This window comes from Engystomops pustulosus, chromosome 6, assembly GCF_040894005.1.
Source record: "Engystomops pustulosus chromosome 6, aEngPut4.maternal, whole genome shotgun sequence".
In the NCBI taxonomy this organism is placed as follows: domain Eukaryota; kingdom Metazoa; phylum Chordata; class Amphibia; order Anura; family Leptodactylidae; genus Engystomops; species Engystomops pustulosus.
The window spans coordinates 161615104-161634020 of NC_092416.1; the positions used below are offsets into that span (position 1 = coordinate 161615104).

The window sequence follows — 18917 nt, forward strand, 5'->3', positions numbered from 1 at the left end:
GAGTCACTTTTAGAAGCTGGGGAGGAGCGTCACTTTAAATGTTCATGTCCTGAGCTTTATAGAACCTGGAACCAGTAGGTATCATATTAAATATAGGAATCCCATATGGCAATGCCAACATATATTTCCTTATTTCATACAAGGCATTATATCCCCCTTACTGCATATTTTACTTCTTTCACTACATGCAAGGATTGGTAAAAGAGACCTAGCTGCAGGCTGAGTGCCTTAGCAAGTGTATCCACCTGCTCACAGCTTATAAGCAGTAGTGGATTACAATGTAGGTGGTTTGGGCGGTAGCCCGGGGTTCAAACCACTGGGGTCACCCACAACAACCACCAAATTGTTTACTAAGAAGGACCTTCACCCTTAAAATCCTTGTACATCTGTTCTTGCTATCAATACACATGTACACAGGAGCCATTTCAGGACCTTCAAAGGTCCTCCAAAGGTCCTGAATTCGTAGATTGATATTAGGGAGAAGAGACAAATCCTCCATTCCCCAAGAAGCTGATTCTAGTACAATATGTAGTGAATTCTGGACTTGGTGGGGCTTTAATATTTATCCAGCCCTGGGCCCATGGCAGTCTTCATGCACCCCTGCCCATAAGAAACGTGTGCACATTTATGTAGACTTATAACACCAGATAGAGGCATATAACTGTAACGACTTTTAATGGCATAGAGGAAGACTTCAGGCAAGCATCCATCCACTGCAGTAACCATTCATTACCACTTCATTTCCAATGCCATCTTGAGCTTGAGTTTCTCTTCTTCACGTTTCTCCAGACAGGGTTGTCGGATGCCTCTGACATAAGGCGCTGTGCTGCCGGTGCGGTTTCTTAGCTAATGTGAGTCATGGATTACTTACCCATAGGAAAAGTGGAGCTGCATACTAAAATACTGTTTAGAATATCAGCGTGCAACTAGTGTAAAGTCCCAGATTAAAGCTTGGAGTTCTTACTGGAGTGAACCCAGTAGGACTGATCACCCTACTGGGCTTTGTAACTCAGATATCAAGCTATTTGGAGAACCAAACTCATCTAGCTTCAGCTTCCTAACATGGTAAAACAGCACCACCTTGTGACAGAAATAAGTATTTCTTGTGTGTAATATCTACTTATACATGAATGTGTTACTACCAAAGGGTTAATATATTTGTTTGTGTTTATATAACTTTTGTATCTTTTCCTGAGGTAATGAAGGCTGTCTATTGGCTATAACCCTGGAACTTTCCAGAGACTGAGACAAAAGTAAGTATAGACTCCGATCTGGGGTTCTGGATTATTCTCTCTGTTCTGAGATTTCTGTGTGAGTTACATTAACTGCTGATTCTGTGCTGCAGATGCAGCAGAGCTGACATAGCTCCCTGGATATTGATGAAGCCTAGCTGACCGTTGGTCTCGGCTAACGTACTGGTTCCTACCATCCAGAGGACTACCTATTGCACTACAGCTAGCCAACAGGACAGCCCGCTTGCCTTCAGAAAGAGGAATACTCACCCTACTTATCCTGATGGGTGTGGATGAGGCCTACACTAGGACTAGTGCTACCATGAAACCAGCTCTGTCCCTAGTATCCAGCTGACCCCATACACTGTTGGCCCCCCGTTGGGGATGTTTGACAACAATTAAGGTGACTGTGCGAGACACAAAGCAGTCATGAGAATCTCTCTTTATTGTTGTATATATTAAGGTACCACAATAGAATTTTAGGATATACACTTGTCTGTGAGCACAGTTACGTCACACATACACACACTCACAGGTAACAAACCTTGCACTTTGGAAAAGAACTGCACATGATGAATTTCCACCCCTGTACAAACCCCTTGTGTGTGTATCTGCTCCTCTAGGTGAACCCCACATTGGAAGAAAAATATTCAATAGTCATTCACATCTGCTGCTTCTAAGGTGGACTGTGACATTTTGGGTTGAATTGTGCTTGCAAAACCAGGACACGAGTAACGTGTTCACAGAACCCCGGCTACTTGTCAGACTCAGTGACTTTCACAATGATAACCAATATGAAAAACGGGTTGGAAGAATGACATGAAGAAGCCCTGGTACATTGTGCCGTAGTGGTGTGCCTAGCAGACTGGATGAATGAGCGGGCAGTGACATGTTGCATGCAGGCTTTTCTTACACGGGGCTCTTTAATATAAATTTCCTTTGTGATAAGTTTTTTAATCTCTTTTCTATATATATATATTTGTATCCACCATAATTTATCCAAATTAGATTAGACCTCTAAATAAATATAACAAAAATAAAATCTTTCCCTTTGATTCATATACAGATATTTGTTATGTAAGCTTTTCTTGGTAGGGGGGTGGGAATAGAAAATGGAATCATAACTCGTGAAGCCAGCAAGTTCTAGCTTTTTTTTGTTTTTCGGCTACCAGATGTTCCAGCAACACAAAATGAGGCGATGTATTGATGGCGCCATCTAAAGGTAGCGAATGCCTTAATGTGTAGAGCCAAAATGAGGATGTCAGTAGAAACTGATGCATAATTCTTAGTGACGTCGATGCCCAAACTTCACTGTCTTTGCATTAATCTTCTATATTGTACCTAAAAGCTTCTATTAGACCCTCTAGAGAATGTATAAATCCAGAAATGCTACAGATAGAACCAATGACAAAAATGGAAACATCGAAAAAGACATGATGCCACTGAAGCTTCCTCCACAAGAGCTTAAGATGGAAGAGGCTTGGAAGCAAGAAGCAAAGACCGGCTCCCGTCAGGCTACCGGTGAGACCCATCAAGAGAGCAAAGTGGGGCACGTAGATGGCCATAAGCAAGGTAAAAATAACTAGGGCGCATCTGAGGGTGAGGCCCCAAGACTTCAGTCTCCCGTCTCCCCCGTAACAGTTTGGGAAAAATGCCCTGGCTCCTTCCTGGAAAAGAGATCTTTCCAAGACTTCTACTGCGGCGAAGAAAGGCAGTGGGTAGGACAGCAAGGCTTTGGACACCAAGAAGAGATTGACCACTGCCCTGATAGTGGAGGGTAGGTTGTCGGTTATGACCTCCTTGGTTTCATCTGCCCAGGTTAGATAAGCCACCAGAGCAAAAAGCCCCTTGAGAATGCAGGCGGCGATGTGGGTCCAGTTCATCATGCAGTGGAATTCTTTGGGGTTGTGCATGTTCCCTTCCAGAGAGGGCAGGAAGATCTGGGAGGTGTAGCTGAAGACAATTATGCCTATGGAGATGGGGAACTTCTTTACATCTATGTAAAACTTCACTTTGTCCCAAGCCCAGTCTCTGGCTCTGGACAGACAATAGGCGATCACTAAGATGTTAATGACAAAATGGGCTAAGGTGCAGAGCAAACTGAATTTGGAGACGGATTTAAGGTTTTTGAGGAACGCACACGGTAGAAGCACAGCGGTGGCTATGATGGACCAGGACTTCTGAGAAACTGGTAGGGATGGGAAGCTGTTGTACATCAAGTTTCCACTGACCACCACATAAAGGATGCACGTCATGACCAGTTCGATAATTTGAGCCACATTGACAATCCTTCCCCCGAGTTTAGGAAATCTCGGTGCGCAGCAGGCATTGGCAATGTCCACATATGAGTCCCTCACTCTCACAGTCTCTCCATCTTCATTCTCTTCATACAAGCAAGCAATGAGAATCTTTCCAGTGTAGCAACACACAACGGCAGCGAAAATAATGAGGAACAGTCCCAGATATCCGCCATGAAGAATTGCGTAAGGTAATCCCAACACGAACATCCCCTGTAAAATATAAGCACAACAGAGGTGAGGTCCAAGAAATACGGAAATCCTACACAGCATAAGGATAGATTTCGCTAATGCAAATTTATACATCATTCTCTTGTACAGTTTGTATAGGTAACATGATCACATATCCGTTATAATAACTTGTGATATCTGTAAAAGAAATCTATTATCAAAAACAAGAATGGTTAACCAGCAAATAGCTCCAAAGTTCCTATAGGTCATTACCATCGTCTCTCTGTGCTACGGCTTCACAAGCTGTTACACTGTGCTGGAGCACTTCCCCCCTCCTTTAGTGTGAAATTAAAGCAGATAGAGGGAAGGGGAGTGCAGGGGGAGGGAGAGACTTTCACCTGCACAGTGTAACAGCCTGTGAAGCTATAGTTCTTGCTCATTAGCATAATTTTAAACAATGATTTTTAGATGCTAGGAGACCAGGGATAACACATATAGGATGATGACCACAGTCACGGTGCCGGGATCTATGAGTAAGTGTCCCTGGTTTATCATGCTTGAGTTTGATGGTAATTTTCCTTTAATAAAGACCTCACTCAGGATAATATGTGGTATATGGATCCCTATTGTACTGTGAACTATGAAATACAGGCGGTCCCCTACTTAAGGACACCCGACTTACAGACAACCCATAGTTACAGACAGACCCCTCTGCCCACTGTGACCTCTGTTGAAGCTCTCTGGATGCTTTAAAATAGTCCCAGACTGCAATAATCAGCTTAAAATTGTCTGCAATGAAGCTTTATTGATAATTCTTGGTCCTATTACAGCAAAAAAATTTGAAACTCCAATTGTCACTGGGGCAAAAAAAAAAATTGTCGGGAACTACAATGATAAAATATACAGTTTCGACTTACATACAAATTCAACTTAAGAACAAACCTACAGTCCCTATCTTGTATGTAACCCGGGGACTGCCTGTACATAAACTTAGACCTGTACACGTAGTATAATATACATTAATAGCGCATTATTTTCCTTGAATAGTGACATATAACATTGTACATTTAATCCTATCATCCTCTATAGAAAATAATTCCTTATATACAAAATGAGAACTGGCCATACAAGTCTACATCACACGTAGGATATGATGAACAGGCCAGAACACACTTCTGTTATAGAAACTAAACGGAAAGTGACATATCTGAATACCGCAGCAAGTAATGGGTGAGGGGACTATCTTTTGGGCTACATTCAGAACATGCGCCACCTTGAAAGCCGCCATTGTGGAAAAAGAACAAGTTTTTCCTATAGGAAAGTCATGTAACATTTCTAAAAAAAAGACCAGAATTGTCTCATTTGTGGCAATCAGGTTTGCAGTATCTCTTGTGGTTCAAAAAATTATCAAGTTGTAACAACCAGGAGAGGCTGGAGGGACTTCATAATGGGGCCCCCTTCCCACTTAAAAAATATACATATTACACTCATATATACACACATTTCTATATACATAAACATACAAATCTTCATATACACATATTTACACTCGCACACACATACCCACACAAATAGAGAATATACACATCACATATACACACACACAGTGCTATATATAGTCAGACATTAAATATATACACATATACTGGATATACACAACATACACCATATACACATACAGCATATACACATCACATATACACACACATACAATGCCATATACAGACACACAGCATATATACACACATACTGTATATACACACCATACACCGTATACACATACAGCTTATACACATCACATATACACACACATACAATGCCATATATAGAAAGCATATATATACACATACTGTATATATACACCAAACACCGTATACACATACAGCTTGTACACATCACATATACACACACATACAGTGCCATATACAGACAGACAGCATATATACACACACATACATTATGTATACACCGTATACACATGCAGCCTATACACATCACAGATACACACATATACAGCATATATACATCATATATGTTATATCCATATTATGATGTACAAAGTGCAATGGTGCACATCCTCCATTCTCTAGTGTCAGGTCGGATGACAGGGCCCCTGATACTGCAGGCCCCATAGTAGCTGCTACGGCTGCTTCCACTGCACTTACGCCCCTGTCAACAAGAACCGGGAACGTAACTCAGGATGCACAAAGCTGAAGGCAATGGATCCAATCATTATGAATCCATGGAGCTTATTCTGACCACCTTCCCATTGGAAAACCCTTCCCTTCATCCTACATGGTGGCTTTCAAGTTGGCGACCATGTTCTGGAGATAACCTATAAGTATCCTCACCCATTACTTGCTGGGGTATCAGATAAGTCATATTTCATTTCACTTCTAAAATAACATCATGTCCTGGGACCTTTGACTCTCCGTGTATATAAACCAGTATGTGATGTATAGAAGACCAAAGATGTACAACTGATAGGATTTCACTCTGGAACTAAAGTGTTTTCAGGAGCAGAAGTGTTTCTACCAGAGCAGCAGGGGGCAGAAGAGCGACATCTCCTTCATCCATGCTCTAAATGTGCTGAAATCCTCATTTATTGAGAATGTGTCCCTATATCCATAGCATAATGTACAGACATGATTCTTATCTGAAGTTCTTATCAAAGCGTAAATGGCCTCAGTGATGGAGCAATACAAAGTCAACCTATAGCTAAAGAGGGGGGTACAGGTTCATATAAGAGCTTTATGACTAATTGTATAATATTTCCTGGCTTCATTTTGGTTATGGACCAGGAGAAGCTGAGCAGATTATACATAGTGTTCTATCTGCAGGAGACATGTTATAGAGCAGTAGGAGCTGAACAGATTGTACATAGTGTCCTATCTGCAGGAGACATGTTATAGAGCAGTAGGAGCTGAACAGATTGTACATAGTGTCCTATCTGCAGGCAGCATGTTATAGAGCAGGAGGAGCTGAGCAGATTATACATAGCGTACATCCGCAAGCAGTATGTTATAGAGCAGGAGGAGCTGAGCAGATTGTACATAGTGTTCTATCTGCAGAAGGCATGTTATAGAGCAGTAGGAGCTGGACAGATTGTACTTAGTGTCCTATCTGCAGGCAGCATGTTATAGAGCAGGAGGAGCTGAGCAGATTGAACAGTGTCCTATCTGCAGGCAGCATGTTATAGAGCAGGAGGAGCTGATCAGATTGTACATAGTGTCCTATCTGCAGGCAGCATGTTATAGAGAAGGATGTGCTGAGCAGATTGCACATAGAGTCCTATCTGCAGGCAGCATGTCATGGAGCAGAAGGAGCTGAGCAGATTGTACATAGTGTCCTGTCTGTAGGCAGCATGTCATAGAGCAGGAAGAGATGAGCAGATTGCACATAGTGTCCTATCTGTAGGCAGCATGTTATAGAGCAGGAGGAGCTGAGCAGATTGTACATAGTGTTCTATCTGCAGAAGGCATGTTATAGAGCAGTAGGAGCTGGACAGATTGTACTTGGTGTCCTATCTGCACGCAGCATGTTATAGAGCAGGAGGAGCTGAGCAGATTGAACAGTGTCCTATCTGCAGGCAGCATGTTATAGAGCAGGAGGAGCTGATCAGATTGTACATAGTGTCCTATCTGCAGGCAGCATGTTATAGAGCAGGATGTGCTGAGCAGATTGTACATAGTGTCCTATCTGCAGGCAGCATGTTATGGAGCAGGAAGAGCTGAGCAAACTGTACATAGTGTCCTCCAGTATCAAAAAAATGGAATGGAATGGAATGGAAGGCTATATAGAACATACAAATGTTTGTCCATTATTGGATTTGAATTAGTAAAACTAAAGAGGTCCTTAATTTTCTGGCCCCATTCTTGCAACAAACAGTAGGTCTTCAAGGCTTGTGCTGTGTCACTTACTGGCATCTCCTTTCTATTATTGTGCAAGTATAGATGTAGATGTGAATGATCTACTAGTTCAGATAGTTCATCTGTTACATACAGGGGTAGTAGCCATAGCAGCTGCTTCGGGGCCATGTTGTCAGGGGGCCCGGCCACCCGACCTGCCACACTAAAAATGGAGGATGTGCACTGTTATATATAGGTTTTGTTGCACATTGTACAGCATGATAACTATCAAATCCAACAGATGGGGGAGCTAAGGATATGGGCACCAAATCCAAATGCCACTGCAGAATCCTGTGCCCCAAAATGTAAGTATCAAAAACTATATAACTAATAAAATTTATTTAATATTTATAATTGCTTGTGAACATAGTACCAATTTGTATTTTTTGATACTTAGCATGATAACTATGTAACAGTGATCCTTGACAATAAATGGCTAAGCAGGCAGCAAAGATAAGAAATGTCCAGTTAAGGTGAGAGGATATCAGGAGAGAAGGACTAGGAGTTTCTATATGAAGACTTCCTGGAATCAATGCATACATGTGTGTATGAGTGTATAACTGTATGTGTGTATATGCTGTATGTGTGTATATATTGTGTATGTCTGTATAATATGGTGTGCATATACTGCATGCATATGTATGTGATGTATATACTGTATGTATGTGTGTAGATGCTATATGTATGTATATGCAGTATGTGTGTCTATGATATGATTATACTGTATGTATATATATATATATATATATATATATATATATATATATATGTATATATAGTGTGTATATACTGTTCACTAAGAATATGTATATATACTATAGGTGTGTAATATGTATGTACTCTAAGGTATGTAAATTTTATGTGTATATGCTGTATATGTGCATAAATCTATGGATGTGTACATACTTTGTATGTGTGTATATACTTTATGGGTGTATAAGAGATGTATATACAGTATGTATGAATGTCTAAATGTATATACCAGTGGATAATTATGTGTGCTCATGAGTGTATAAATGTGTGTCTATAAGTATATAAATGTGTGTATATATGAGTATTTGTATAAACATGTCTATGTAGATAGATGTATATTTTTTAAGGGGAAAAATGTAGAAGTCTGCAATGGGGCCCTGCATATCCTACTTTCACCACCAATAGATCAAAGTTGAGAGTCCTCAGTTTTTGATACCTTTTATTGTCTAAACTGGTTGATGAAAATTGCTAACTTTTGAGACTACTCGGGTCTCTTCATCAGACATGGTAGAAGACAACATCTGAATGGAACATTGTCATACACAAATGCACACAGTAATGTTATGGTTGATGAGACAACAGAGCAATCAATGTAGGGAGAAGAGTTAACACTAATAAAGTATCAACAACTGAGGACTCTCATCTTTTATCTTTCAATTTGCTAAATTTTGGTGCATAAAATTTGGTGCCAAATTTGCAACATTCCCCTACTTTATGGGGGAATGGTCAGTGACCCCCTTACCCCCACTGAAAATATACATATTTGTATACTCAAACATTTATACACTTATGCACACACATTTACGCACTGATATATACATTTATACACTTACACAGATCTGCCCCAGTAGCTGTATACTGTGGAAGATGTGCACTGTTCTGTACACATTATACTGTACAATGTGCAGCGTGGTATGTATATAATAGTGCAAATCCTCTATTCTTTAGTGTGTCAGGTCGGATGCTGGGGCCCCCTGACACTGTGGGCCCCATAGCAGCTGCTTTGGATGCTTTGACTGTAGTTATGCCCCTGGAAAGGGTATCAAGATCACTACAACCCATTACATTTATTATAAATTATACCATAAATTATATCTGAAATATATTCTAGATTTTAGGTTCCGATGTATCCCACAACCCTACAATACATCAGACCTCATACAATGGTACTATTAAGTTTAAGTAGCTTAGTCTGAAGAAGAAGATATATATATATACTATTGTATTGGTCAGGGTTTTTCAAATGGATACAAAGCAAGGAATGCCATACATTAACAAATCAACTTAAACCAGTCATCTAAATCCTTAGACACCACAGTACCACTCAACAGCGGCCATTTTACTCTTAAAGTGCTCCTGCTTTGATGATTGATCACGGGCTTTAAAGGGGTTTGCCCAGAAAAGAAAGTTTTATTGCAGTTTTAGCTCCTATCACTCAGTAATGGTCAGTGTAAGATGCCAGAGTGTGAGCAGGGACTCTCTAAGCAGACACTTCATGATCCCTCTGTACTATGAGATGATGTGTGCTGATAATGTGCTTATATTATCAGGGTACAAGGTTTATCTACACTTTCATTTACCTTCTGAGCATTCTACTAGTATCTAACACATAGAAAGAGAGATGATGAGATCCATGACATGCATATAACACACAATGACACACTTCAGCTCTGCTACATCTCAGTTATAACACACAAAGAGTGCCTCCTTCCACTGGATAAAGACCAAGGGGGATATTTATCAGGGCCTAGGCACCACGTTAGTGGCGTAGAAGCCCTGAAATAATTGCAAATGCTAGCTTATTGCTAGCACTTGTGGTTATTTACCCCCACTCAGTGGGGTGTGAAGTGGGGGCGTGGCCAGCTGAGCTGAGGGCACAGCCAGCCAGTGGGCCGGCGCAGGGTGTTACTGTCCCCAGGCCTGCGCACTCACTGCAGCCTGCAAATTTTCAAATTCGACGGCTGCGTTTATTTAAATGGCAGGCTTGGCCTGGCGTAGATATAAACGCTGCGCAGAACCCCGCCAGATACATCAAGAGGCTGGGCTGCAAAAGAGCAGGGCTACGGGGGTCATGAGCGCTAGCGTATGATAACTATTCCTCCTTATCATGTCTGTAGCTTGTAGATTAACTCTATGCACACACACAGCTTGCCGGAATGAAGTGTCTGAGCTTGTCTTGCAATGGAGGGGCAGGGGCAGAAGGCAGAGAGGAGAAGCAGAAAGGAGAAGCTATTCATGAAATATATCTCCCCGGCCCGACCATAATGACCAGAAGATTTACGGTCGGATCCCGGATAATATGCTGTATTTTTGTTAATAACAGTGAAATAGAGAATGTGTTATTTTGTTATCCTGAGTTAATTTAAGAATCTTGTCTTTGTGGGAATAAAGGGTCATGTGACAACTGTGCTAAAGCCAGTGATTGGCTGCTGTGGTCACATGTGAATAGTCAGCACGACATCACCACTGACAACTGGAGGTGCTGGAACAGTTGAGGAACTTCTTGGTGACTATAACTAAGGTATAATTTTATAGATTTTGCCTGCATCTAGAGCTATTTTTAAAAAAATCTAACTTGTTTTCTCTTTTAACATCCACGGATTCACCTTAATTAAAAGGACACCAACCTAAAGTGAAAAAAGTGATAATAATTACAACCCTATGTAACGGTATGAAGGGAATATAATGGCCATGGCCACTCTACTAAGAATCCAATCAGCTTCTACGGAAAAGGCTAAAAATAGAATCCACGGAAAAGCCCATAAAATAAAGGTGACACCAGATATGTAGAACATTGTATTGAATATCATCACCTGTATACGGGGACTTATACTGTGGCCTGCATGTCCCAGTGGGGCCTCAATAAGTCACCAGAAGGACAACCCCCTATGATGTTACATTTCCTAATATGGACTATGGGCCGGGACTGAAAGGTTTGGACAACCCATTCATGTCACGTCTTGGTGAGATAATACAAGGGGAGAACTGGAGCGTTAGACTGATGGAGGACACTAGACGTTACTATTCCTATATATATTGTTTGTTTTACTGCACAGTCACAGATTCTTAGTTATAATGGATCATTCACAGAATATTATATACTTTACACATATAATTATAGTTTGAGTTAATCCACTTTTTTTTTGTAAGTAGCCAAATGCGGATGAGGAAATTCTGAAATAATTGTTCTGCCATAGAATTAAATAAGGTGTAAGCAAGTCCCCAGAGGTCACAAAGAACCGGACATCCAAGGCTTATGGTTCTACAGGAGTTCGATCTAGAACAGTAACAGTGTATAGAAGATTCATTTTGTTCCCTAGTGGTAAATGGACCTGAGCCTGAGCTGAGCCCTTGACACTGAACCTCTACATATATTTTCATATATAAGCATATAACGGATTCTATCTATTATAACACTACACTATAAACAATACAAATTATATATATATGCCCATATGTTCATAAATATATATATATATATAGTAAAAACTAAAGATGGATATACAGATAGATAATAGATAGATAGATAATAGATAGATAGATAGATAGATAGATAGATAGATAGATAATAGATAGATAGATAGATAGATAGATAGATATAGATAGATAGATAGATAGATAGATAGATAGATAGATAGATAGAGATAGATAGATAGATAGATAGATAGATAGATAGATAGATAGATAGATAGATAGATAGATAGATAGATAGATAGATAGATAAAGGAGTAAAACCCAACTCACTGGTCCCCTTCAAAAACATCTTTAACAGGCCAAGACTGTAGTGTCAATCTCTTCCACTAGGGGGCGGTAATGTCCAGGGGAAAAAGTGCCCAGCTTGCCCTATTCTGCCGTGTAGAGGTATTCGCAGCTGCCATCTTTCCCATTTCCCATCTTAGGCTCAGTCTTCACCTAATACAATTCTAATTTATTTAAAAAAATACAATTTTTTCTTAAAATTGTGTCTAATTTTTGTGCCATAATCTTTATGTTATGACCCGAATACTGGGCAGGATGGTAACATAATCGGTAATTTGTAGCCTTGCTTCATGTATTCAGAAGAGGAGATGGGAACATTATCATTCTACATACAGGACATGGAGATTTATATGAATTTGCGTCAATTTCAGAGTTTTGTTTTCTTAGATTGAAAAATTGATAGATAATAGAATACAGATCTGAACTGTAAATAAAAATGTGATAAAGACAAAAAAACTGGATATAAAGTGACTGCTAATTTCTAATTCTGAAAGGGAATTTAATATTAGCAACTACAGAATTGCGACTTTGCAAAATGTTGCTGGTTTTTCGATCCAAAATAGGATCGTAAGTGAAAGAATTCAGAGTGTCATAGAAATAACACGAAATCCATCCTTAACCATCGAAATTTCTAACGTGTTACATAAATATAGACAATTTGTATATACTAGTTAGTTGTGTCTAATTAGTGACTAACGAAAATATAAATGTCATCTATATATTTCTATCAATCTGTACTATAGTTGTAGGTAATAATCCATTTTTAATATGTAAGTATCTATCTATGTATATCCATATTGGATCTTCTCCATATTAGGTTTAGGCTTGGGGTCTTCTTGCCCCTATATACTGTTACTCCCCCCCTTATGTATAGTAATTTAGTAACACAGAGGTAAATGAAATGCTCTCCGCACAGAATCCCTATTGAGAGCCCCTGACCCATGCGTAATTGGGATTATCTCTCCTAGGGGATATGTCATACTTGTAGGTAAGATTTAACCTTTAGTGCTGGATGGAGAACATTATTTTACAGGGAGGGGCTATGGGGCTCTATAGTGAAGACTGGTCTTACTACAGGCTTGGATTTTTTGACCTTGGAAAAATGACCTCAACAATCAGTGATATCATAGAAGATCTGGAAGCCTTATGTGATGTCCACCATCATCTATGATCCAGTCTTAATCTAAAATGCTATGGTGATAGATGTTTATAAATAAAATCTCTTACCTGGATGGCATTGGTGACATTCCAGCCAGCTTCCCATGCTGTGATTTTGGGTTTTTCACCCGTGGAGAGCTCAGAGCATAGTCCTTCATCTTTTGAAGCAGAAGAAGGGGGTCCTGTGCCATCTCTTTGGTAATGGATATCTCCTTCGGCAGGGGCATCTCCAGGGGACACTTCGGTCTTCAGGATGTCCATCTGAAGACCTTGCCTGTGTTCCATGTCCAGGTCATCACAATGAGCAAACCCAAGCGCTTCTTCATCAGTGGCCGCCTGGAAGCCCATCCTGGCAAACATTCCACTAACCTTGGCCTGGGACTTGTTGGACACAGAGGTGGCCACATTGGACAGTTTGTTCCTTATCATGGTAGCCATGTTGGCTTGTCAAGACCCGACAAGATCAGGAATGTCCTCCTTCTTGGTCTGCAGGTATCTCGTAGACTGTTACCTCCACTTGTTCAGGCTGGTTCTTCTCCACCCAAGAGCCCCCCTCAGCATGACACCTTCTGCAAAGGTAATTAGGTTCTCCTAGGACCTAGGTATCGCCATGATCTTTTTGTCTTTGTGCTTTGGCTTGGAAATGATGAGGGCTGATGATATTAATAGAAACTTGGTGGACACTTCTTCTGTGTGTACTTTCCTCAGTGGAATAGGAGCCCAATGCAAATCCTGTGGTGGGTGGGTGATGGAGATAGGGAGGGGGGATGCAGTATGTTAGTATTGTGCTGAGCACGGTCAAAGAATATCTACAGCTACAACACTCATCCAGCCAGTGGAGATTGGGAAAAATTTTGATGGGGGGGAGGGTTAAGGGAATGAGGGTGTCTGCATGACTGCTGCATATCTGGGGGAGGGTCTAGATGTTCACCCCCACCCCTTTTGTCACCAATTGTATTGCACAATCCCAGCCTTCCAACACTTTAAGCCTCCCATCCTGTCACCCCATGCAGTAGTCATATCCAACCTTCCACCATTATTCTACTACTCCTCCCAACATTTCCCCAGAATTCCTTATTTTGCAAACCCAACCTTCATCAGTCTTCAGTTGATCAACCTCAGTGGTATTTTCCATTAATGCAAAGTGCACCATCATCTTGCCACCATGCATGACCTTCAGTGCTCTCAACCATCTCTCCAACATAAGCCATAGCTCATCCTTTACCCTTGGAGACCTCCTGTATCCACCTGCACCAACTCTGTACTACAAATCACATTGCACCCACATCTGCACCACCCACTGCGCACCCTGGATTAGGTGACACTCACTTATATGGAAATTTCATTCTAAAGTCATGATAATTAATCTATTTATCTACAAGCAAATGGAAGTGCAAGAATCCTGACGATCCAAGCAGCAGAAAACACTCAACGATTTGTTTCTATTCACTGGAAAATCACTTGTAATTTCCTTCTAAGGCTTTATTACTGGGGGAAGTAATGCTGCAAAAAGACTGGGACCTGGAGTCATAATGTTGGCAACCAATGTGTCCAAATTGTATATTTGTCTATATTTATCATGTATACTCTAGAACTTACACACACACACACACACACATATATATATATATATATATATATATATATATATATATATATATATATATATATATATACATATTATTACAGGTGGATAGATATGTTCATAGATAAGTTGATGTAACAGAACTATGTAAAGATGCATCTACAAAATAGACATTTCTCTTTATAAATAGGCACATGAATAAATGGAGATAGGACGATAGATTGATCTAGAAATATAGAAAGGAATAAGAAAAGAACAAAAAAACATGGAAGAAAATAAAGAAACGAGAAAGACGAAAAAATGAAGGTAGATAAGACGAGAGAAAAATAAAAAAGGAAGGAAGAAATTCGATGACAGATAGAAATACACACACAGAGGTGAAAAATATATCGATATATATTAGATTTTGCTTATTATTATGATTATGTTAAGATTTTTTCTAGAAATCCCTGGCTGCATAACCTGGTTGTATATATATACACTATTTTATATATAGTATGTACATTAGTGATCCTCTTCCTCCGCTCTTCTTCCTCGGTCGCAGAATAGTGGGCACATATAAAGCCATGTGCACACGCTGCAGTTAGTATGCAGAGCATGGGTGACATAAGGGCTTTGGGGTATGTGGACGGCTCAGGGATAAGGAATATTTGGGCTGGATTTTGTGGTGTGTATAACTGGATATGACATGCTGGATCCCTCCTTTAGAAATCAGATGCTTACATCTCACTGCACAAATAGGTCAACATTTGTCTGCTAATATCACATTATTTTTTCCTGAGTAGGGAATTCCAGATGATCCTACAGGGGATGTATTGTAAATGTTGTATTTTTAGAATTCTTTGCTTCCAATGTGAAGTGAAAAATCGGTATATTTAATTTACAAAGTAAAAGAACGAAATAAGGAGAAAAAACATATATTATGTGAATGAAAAGGAATACAATGTATTGTAGATGTAAAACAAATACTAAATAAACAAAAAAATTAAATTAAAAAATATGAAGTGCTGTGAGAGTCAGATCACAGGAGAGAGGTCTGTGTAAATAGCTGTGACATTTCCTACATGTGCCCTGGATTGTGAATCTGTTATAAGAGACAATACACAGAGGAGAGCTCAGTGCTAAACTGAGAGGGCAACAATATTATTGTCTGGAGGACCTGAGGGATATTTCTAGTATAAAAAACATGAGCTACATAGATAGATATCAAATAGATATGTCTGTGTAATATTACAGTTAAAATAGCAATGTATATATATATATATTATATGTATAGATATATATAGTATATACATATATATATATATATATATATATATATATATATTGCTATTTTACAGTATTACACAGACATATCTATTTGATATCTATCTATCTATGTAGCTATATATATATATATATATATATATATATATATATATATATATTGCTATTTACCACTATAACATATTAAAGCAGGCTATTTATTATCTATCTCTTTTAACTTAATTAGCATATCATATATCTCTATCTATCCAGTGACTGTCGATCTATCTATGTATCTTTCAATATTTCTATCTATCTATTTTTCTATCTATCTATCTATCTATCTATCTATCTATCTATCTATCTATCTATCTATCTATCTATCTATCTATCTATCTATCTATCTATCTATCTATCTCCCTATCTATGCATCTATTATACAATCATTTAAAGTGGATTTCTGATTCATTGATCAATAGGAGCCGAATAATATTAGGATTTTATTCTGTCGGGTTTGCAGCCACATATGGAGGGGAGAAGGATGCCTGCGATTTTAGTAACTATAGATGAGTGTTCAGACGCCTCTTCCAGGATAGGTTGTGCTGAGAAGGATTTTCTACACATACAGAAGCTGCACGGAGACATTGGAGAAAGGGTCTATTGAGAGATCGGGTATAAAATCTCGAATTAAAGAATATTCATTACAGTATTTGGTGAAGAAGAAGGATACAACTAAAGAGAGAAGAAAGACATTGGAGGAGAGAAGTAAAGAGGAAGAGAATACAGAAGATATGTGAGAAAAATAAGATAAAATAGAAGCTAAGGAAAAAAGATACAGAGATATAGAACAGGTCATACAAAGAGGAAAGAGAAGTAGACAGAGAGATGATGAAGAGAGAAGGAGAGATAGAAGCAGACTGATGTAAAGAGGAGAAGGTTACAGACATAAAGAGGAGGGATAGAAAGAGTAAAATGAGGAAAGAGAGGAAGAAGAGATAAAGGCATACACAAGGAAGAGGTAGAGCAAAAGAGCAATAACTACTGAGATGCCTACAGAAAGAAATGGGGAAGAAAAGAGGAAGGAGAGATATACTATAGAAGAACAGGAAGGAAAGTGAGAGGGTAAGAGAAAAGACGCAGTGAAGAAACTAAAGAGAAGAGATTGTAGAAAGTGAGAGATTAAGAAAATAGAAGAGTAAAAGGAGCAATAGGAATGTGGAGAGAAGAGTAGGTAGGGGTAAGAAAGAAAAGGGGATGCAATGTAGAAGAGAAGAAAGGAGAGAGACAATAAATGAGGGAGAGGAGAAATAAGAAAGAAGAGTGAAGAAAGTAGAGAGAGAAACAAAGAAGGGAAGAAAAAAGAAAAAGACGGAAGGGAAGAAGGAGAAGAGGAAAAAGTAGTTGTAGCAGAAGAGAAAAAAGAGAAAGACAGAAGAGAAAATGTAAGGGGGAGAGAAATCTTTCTAGAAAGATATGAAAAACAGGCAGAAAGAAGAAGACATGTGAGGAGAAGCTTCTCACCAGACACAGGGGATGAGTCAGTGAGTGGGGCTAATACATGCACATGGAGGACAGAGGAAGGACACAGGAGGATGAGGAGCAGAGCTGAGTGGGAAAGCCATGTGCTGAGCCCATAGAGACAGTGAAGAATCCGGAGCCTCCCTTTACCTAGCTGGTGTCATGTCCTCCTGAGCAGCACATGCAGCCTGCAGGGAGCACTGCTGCTGAGCCTCCATCATCTATCTCAGCATATACACAGCCCAGTGTGCCACTTATATACCCCTCACACAGGGCAGGTGCACCGCCTCCTCAACTCTACTTACTGCCCACCATCAAAGTACATGATCAATCACCCTTATCTCCAGTCTCCCTCTATATTGCTTCCTTCACCACTATAGGGTAACATCATAATTCACAATTAATCTTCTGGACATGCCTCACCCATGATCAGGGATATAATGGACTGGGGGGCATTAGTGCTACTATATTACAGATTCTAATCTGTTTGCACTTTGGGACCTTTAGTTGGATTATAATAATAAGAAATCTATTATTATTTCTATATTCTGCAGCGCTTTACAGATCATGGGGGAAATATTACAGAGCAAGCTCATAGTCAGATGAAACAAAGAACACACAAGAGCTTGCACTCTATTATATATCCAGTAATATAAAACATACGGCTGTGTATGAGGATTATCTGTGTATTATCTGTGTATGGCATGAGGCTGGATATTGTGCAGCTTGTAATATGAGTCCAGTCAGCTGCAAGGTGTATGAATAGATAGAACCTGGCTGTAGGACTCTGGGCATATTCATATAAAGGGATGACTAATAAAGCAGACAATAGGCATTGTCCACAGGCACTGGCATCCATACTACAGAGGAAGAGCAGGTCTATAGTCTCCTGGAGAGATGGGACCCAGTCCTGGCTCATTACATTCCCTCTGCTACAAGAAAGTGGCGTTATGGGGGGAACCAACCACCAACCCCTCTGTTTTGGATGGCACAACCTGACACCCTCCCTCCTGATGTTAACCCTATAATTACTTATGACATCTACAGACTCTTAAAGTAAACCTGACAGGGCGATTTGGAACACTAAACCACTCACAGGATCTTATAGAACCCAAATTCCAAATCACCCTTTACCTTGTCTCTCTGCACCCCCTATAAAAATAGATACCTTTATACTTACCGAGAGATGGGTCCCATTGGACTAATCTCTTGTGCTCGGCCACATTGGACCCGTCTCTTACCGAGGTAAGTATAAATATTTTTTTTTTATTTTAATCCCTGCCATATAGGG

The 18917-nt window shown here is 39.7% G+C and overlaps 1 protein-coding gene across 2 annotated transcripts; it reads right to left on the reverse strand.

The window, feature by feature from the left end:
• Positions 1-1659: 1659 nt before the first annotated feature.
• Positions 1660-17858, reverse strand: SLC32A1 (solute carrier family 32 member 1). Of its 2 annotated transcripts, XM_072112148.1 has the most exons (3): positions 17777-17858; positions 13348-14010; positions 1660-3742 (listed from the first exon to the last, which is right to left on the reverse strand). In XM_072112148.1, the coding sequence occupies exons 2-3, from the start codon at positions 13714-13716 to the stop codon at positions 2555-2557; spliced, it is 1557 nt and encodes a 518-aa protein (XP_071968249.1). In that variant the 5' UTR covers positions 13717-14010; positions 17777-17858; the 3' UTR covers positions 1660-2554. The 2 variants fall into 2 exon arrangements, with proteins under 2 accessions (XP_071968249.1, XP_071968248.1); XM_072112147.1 differs by lacking the exon at positions 17777-17858 and having other exon boundaries at positions 13348-14141.
• Positions 17859-18917: the final 1059 nt, after the last annotated feature.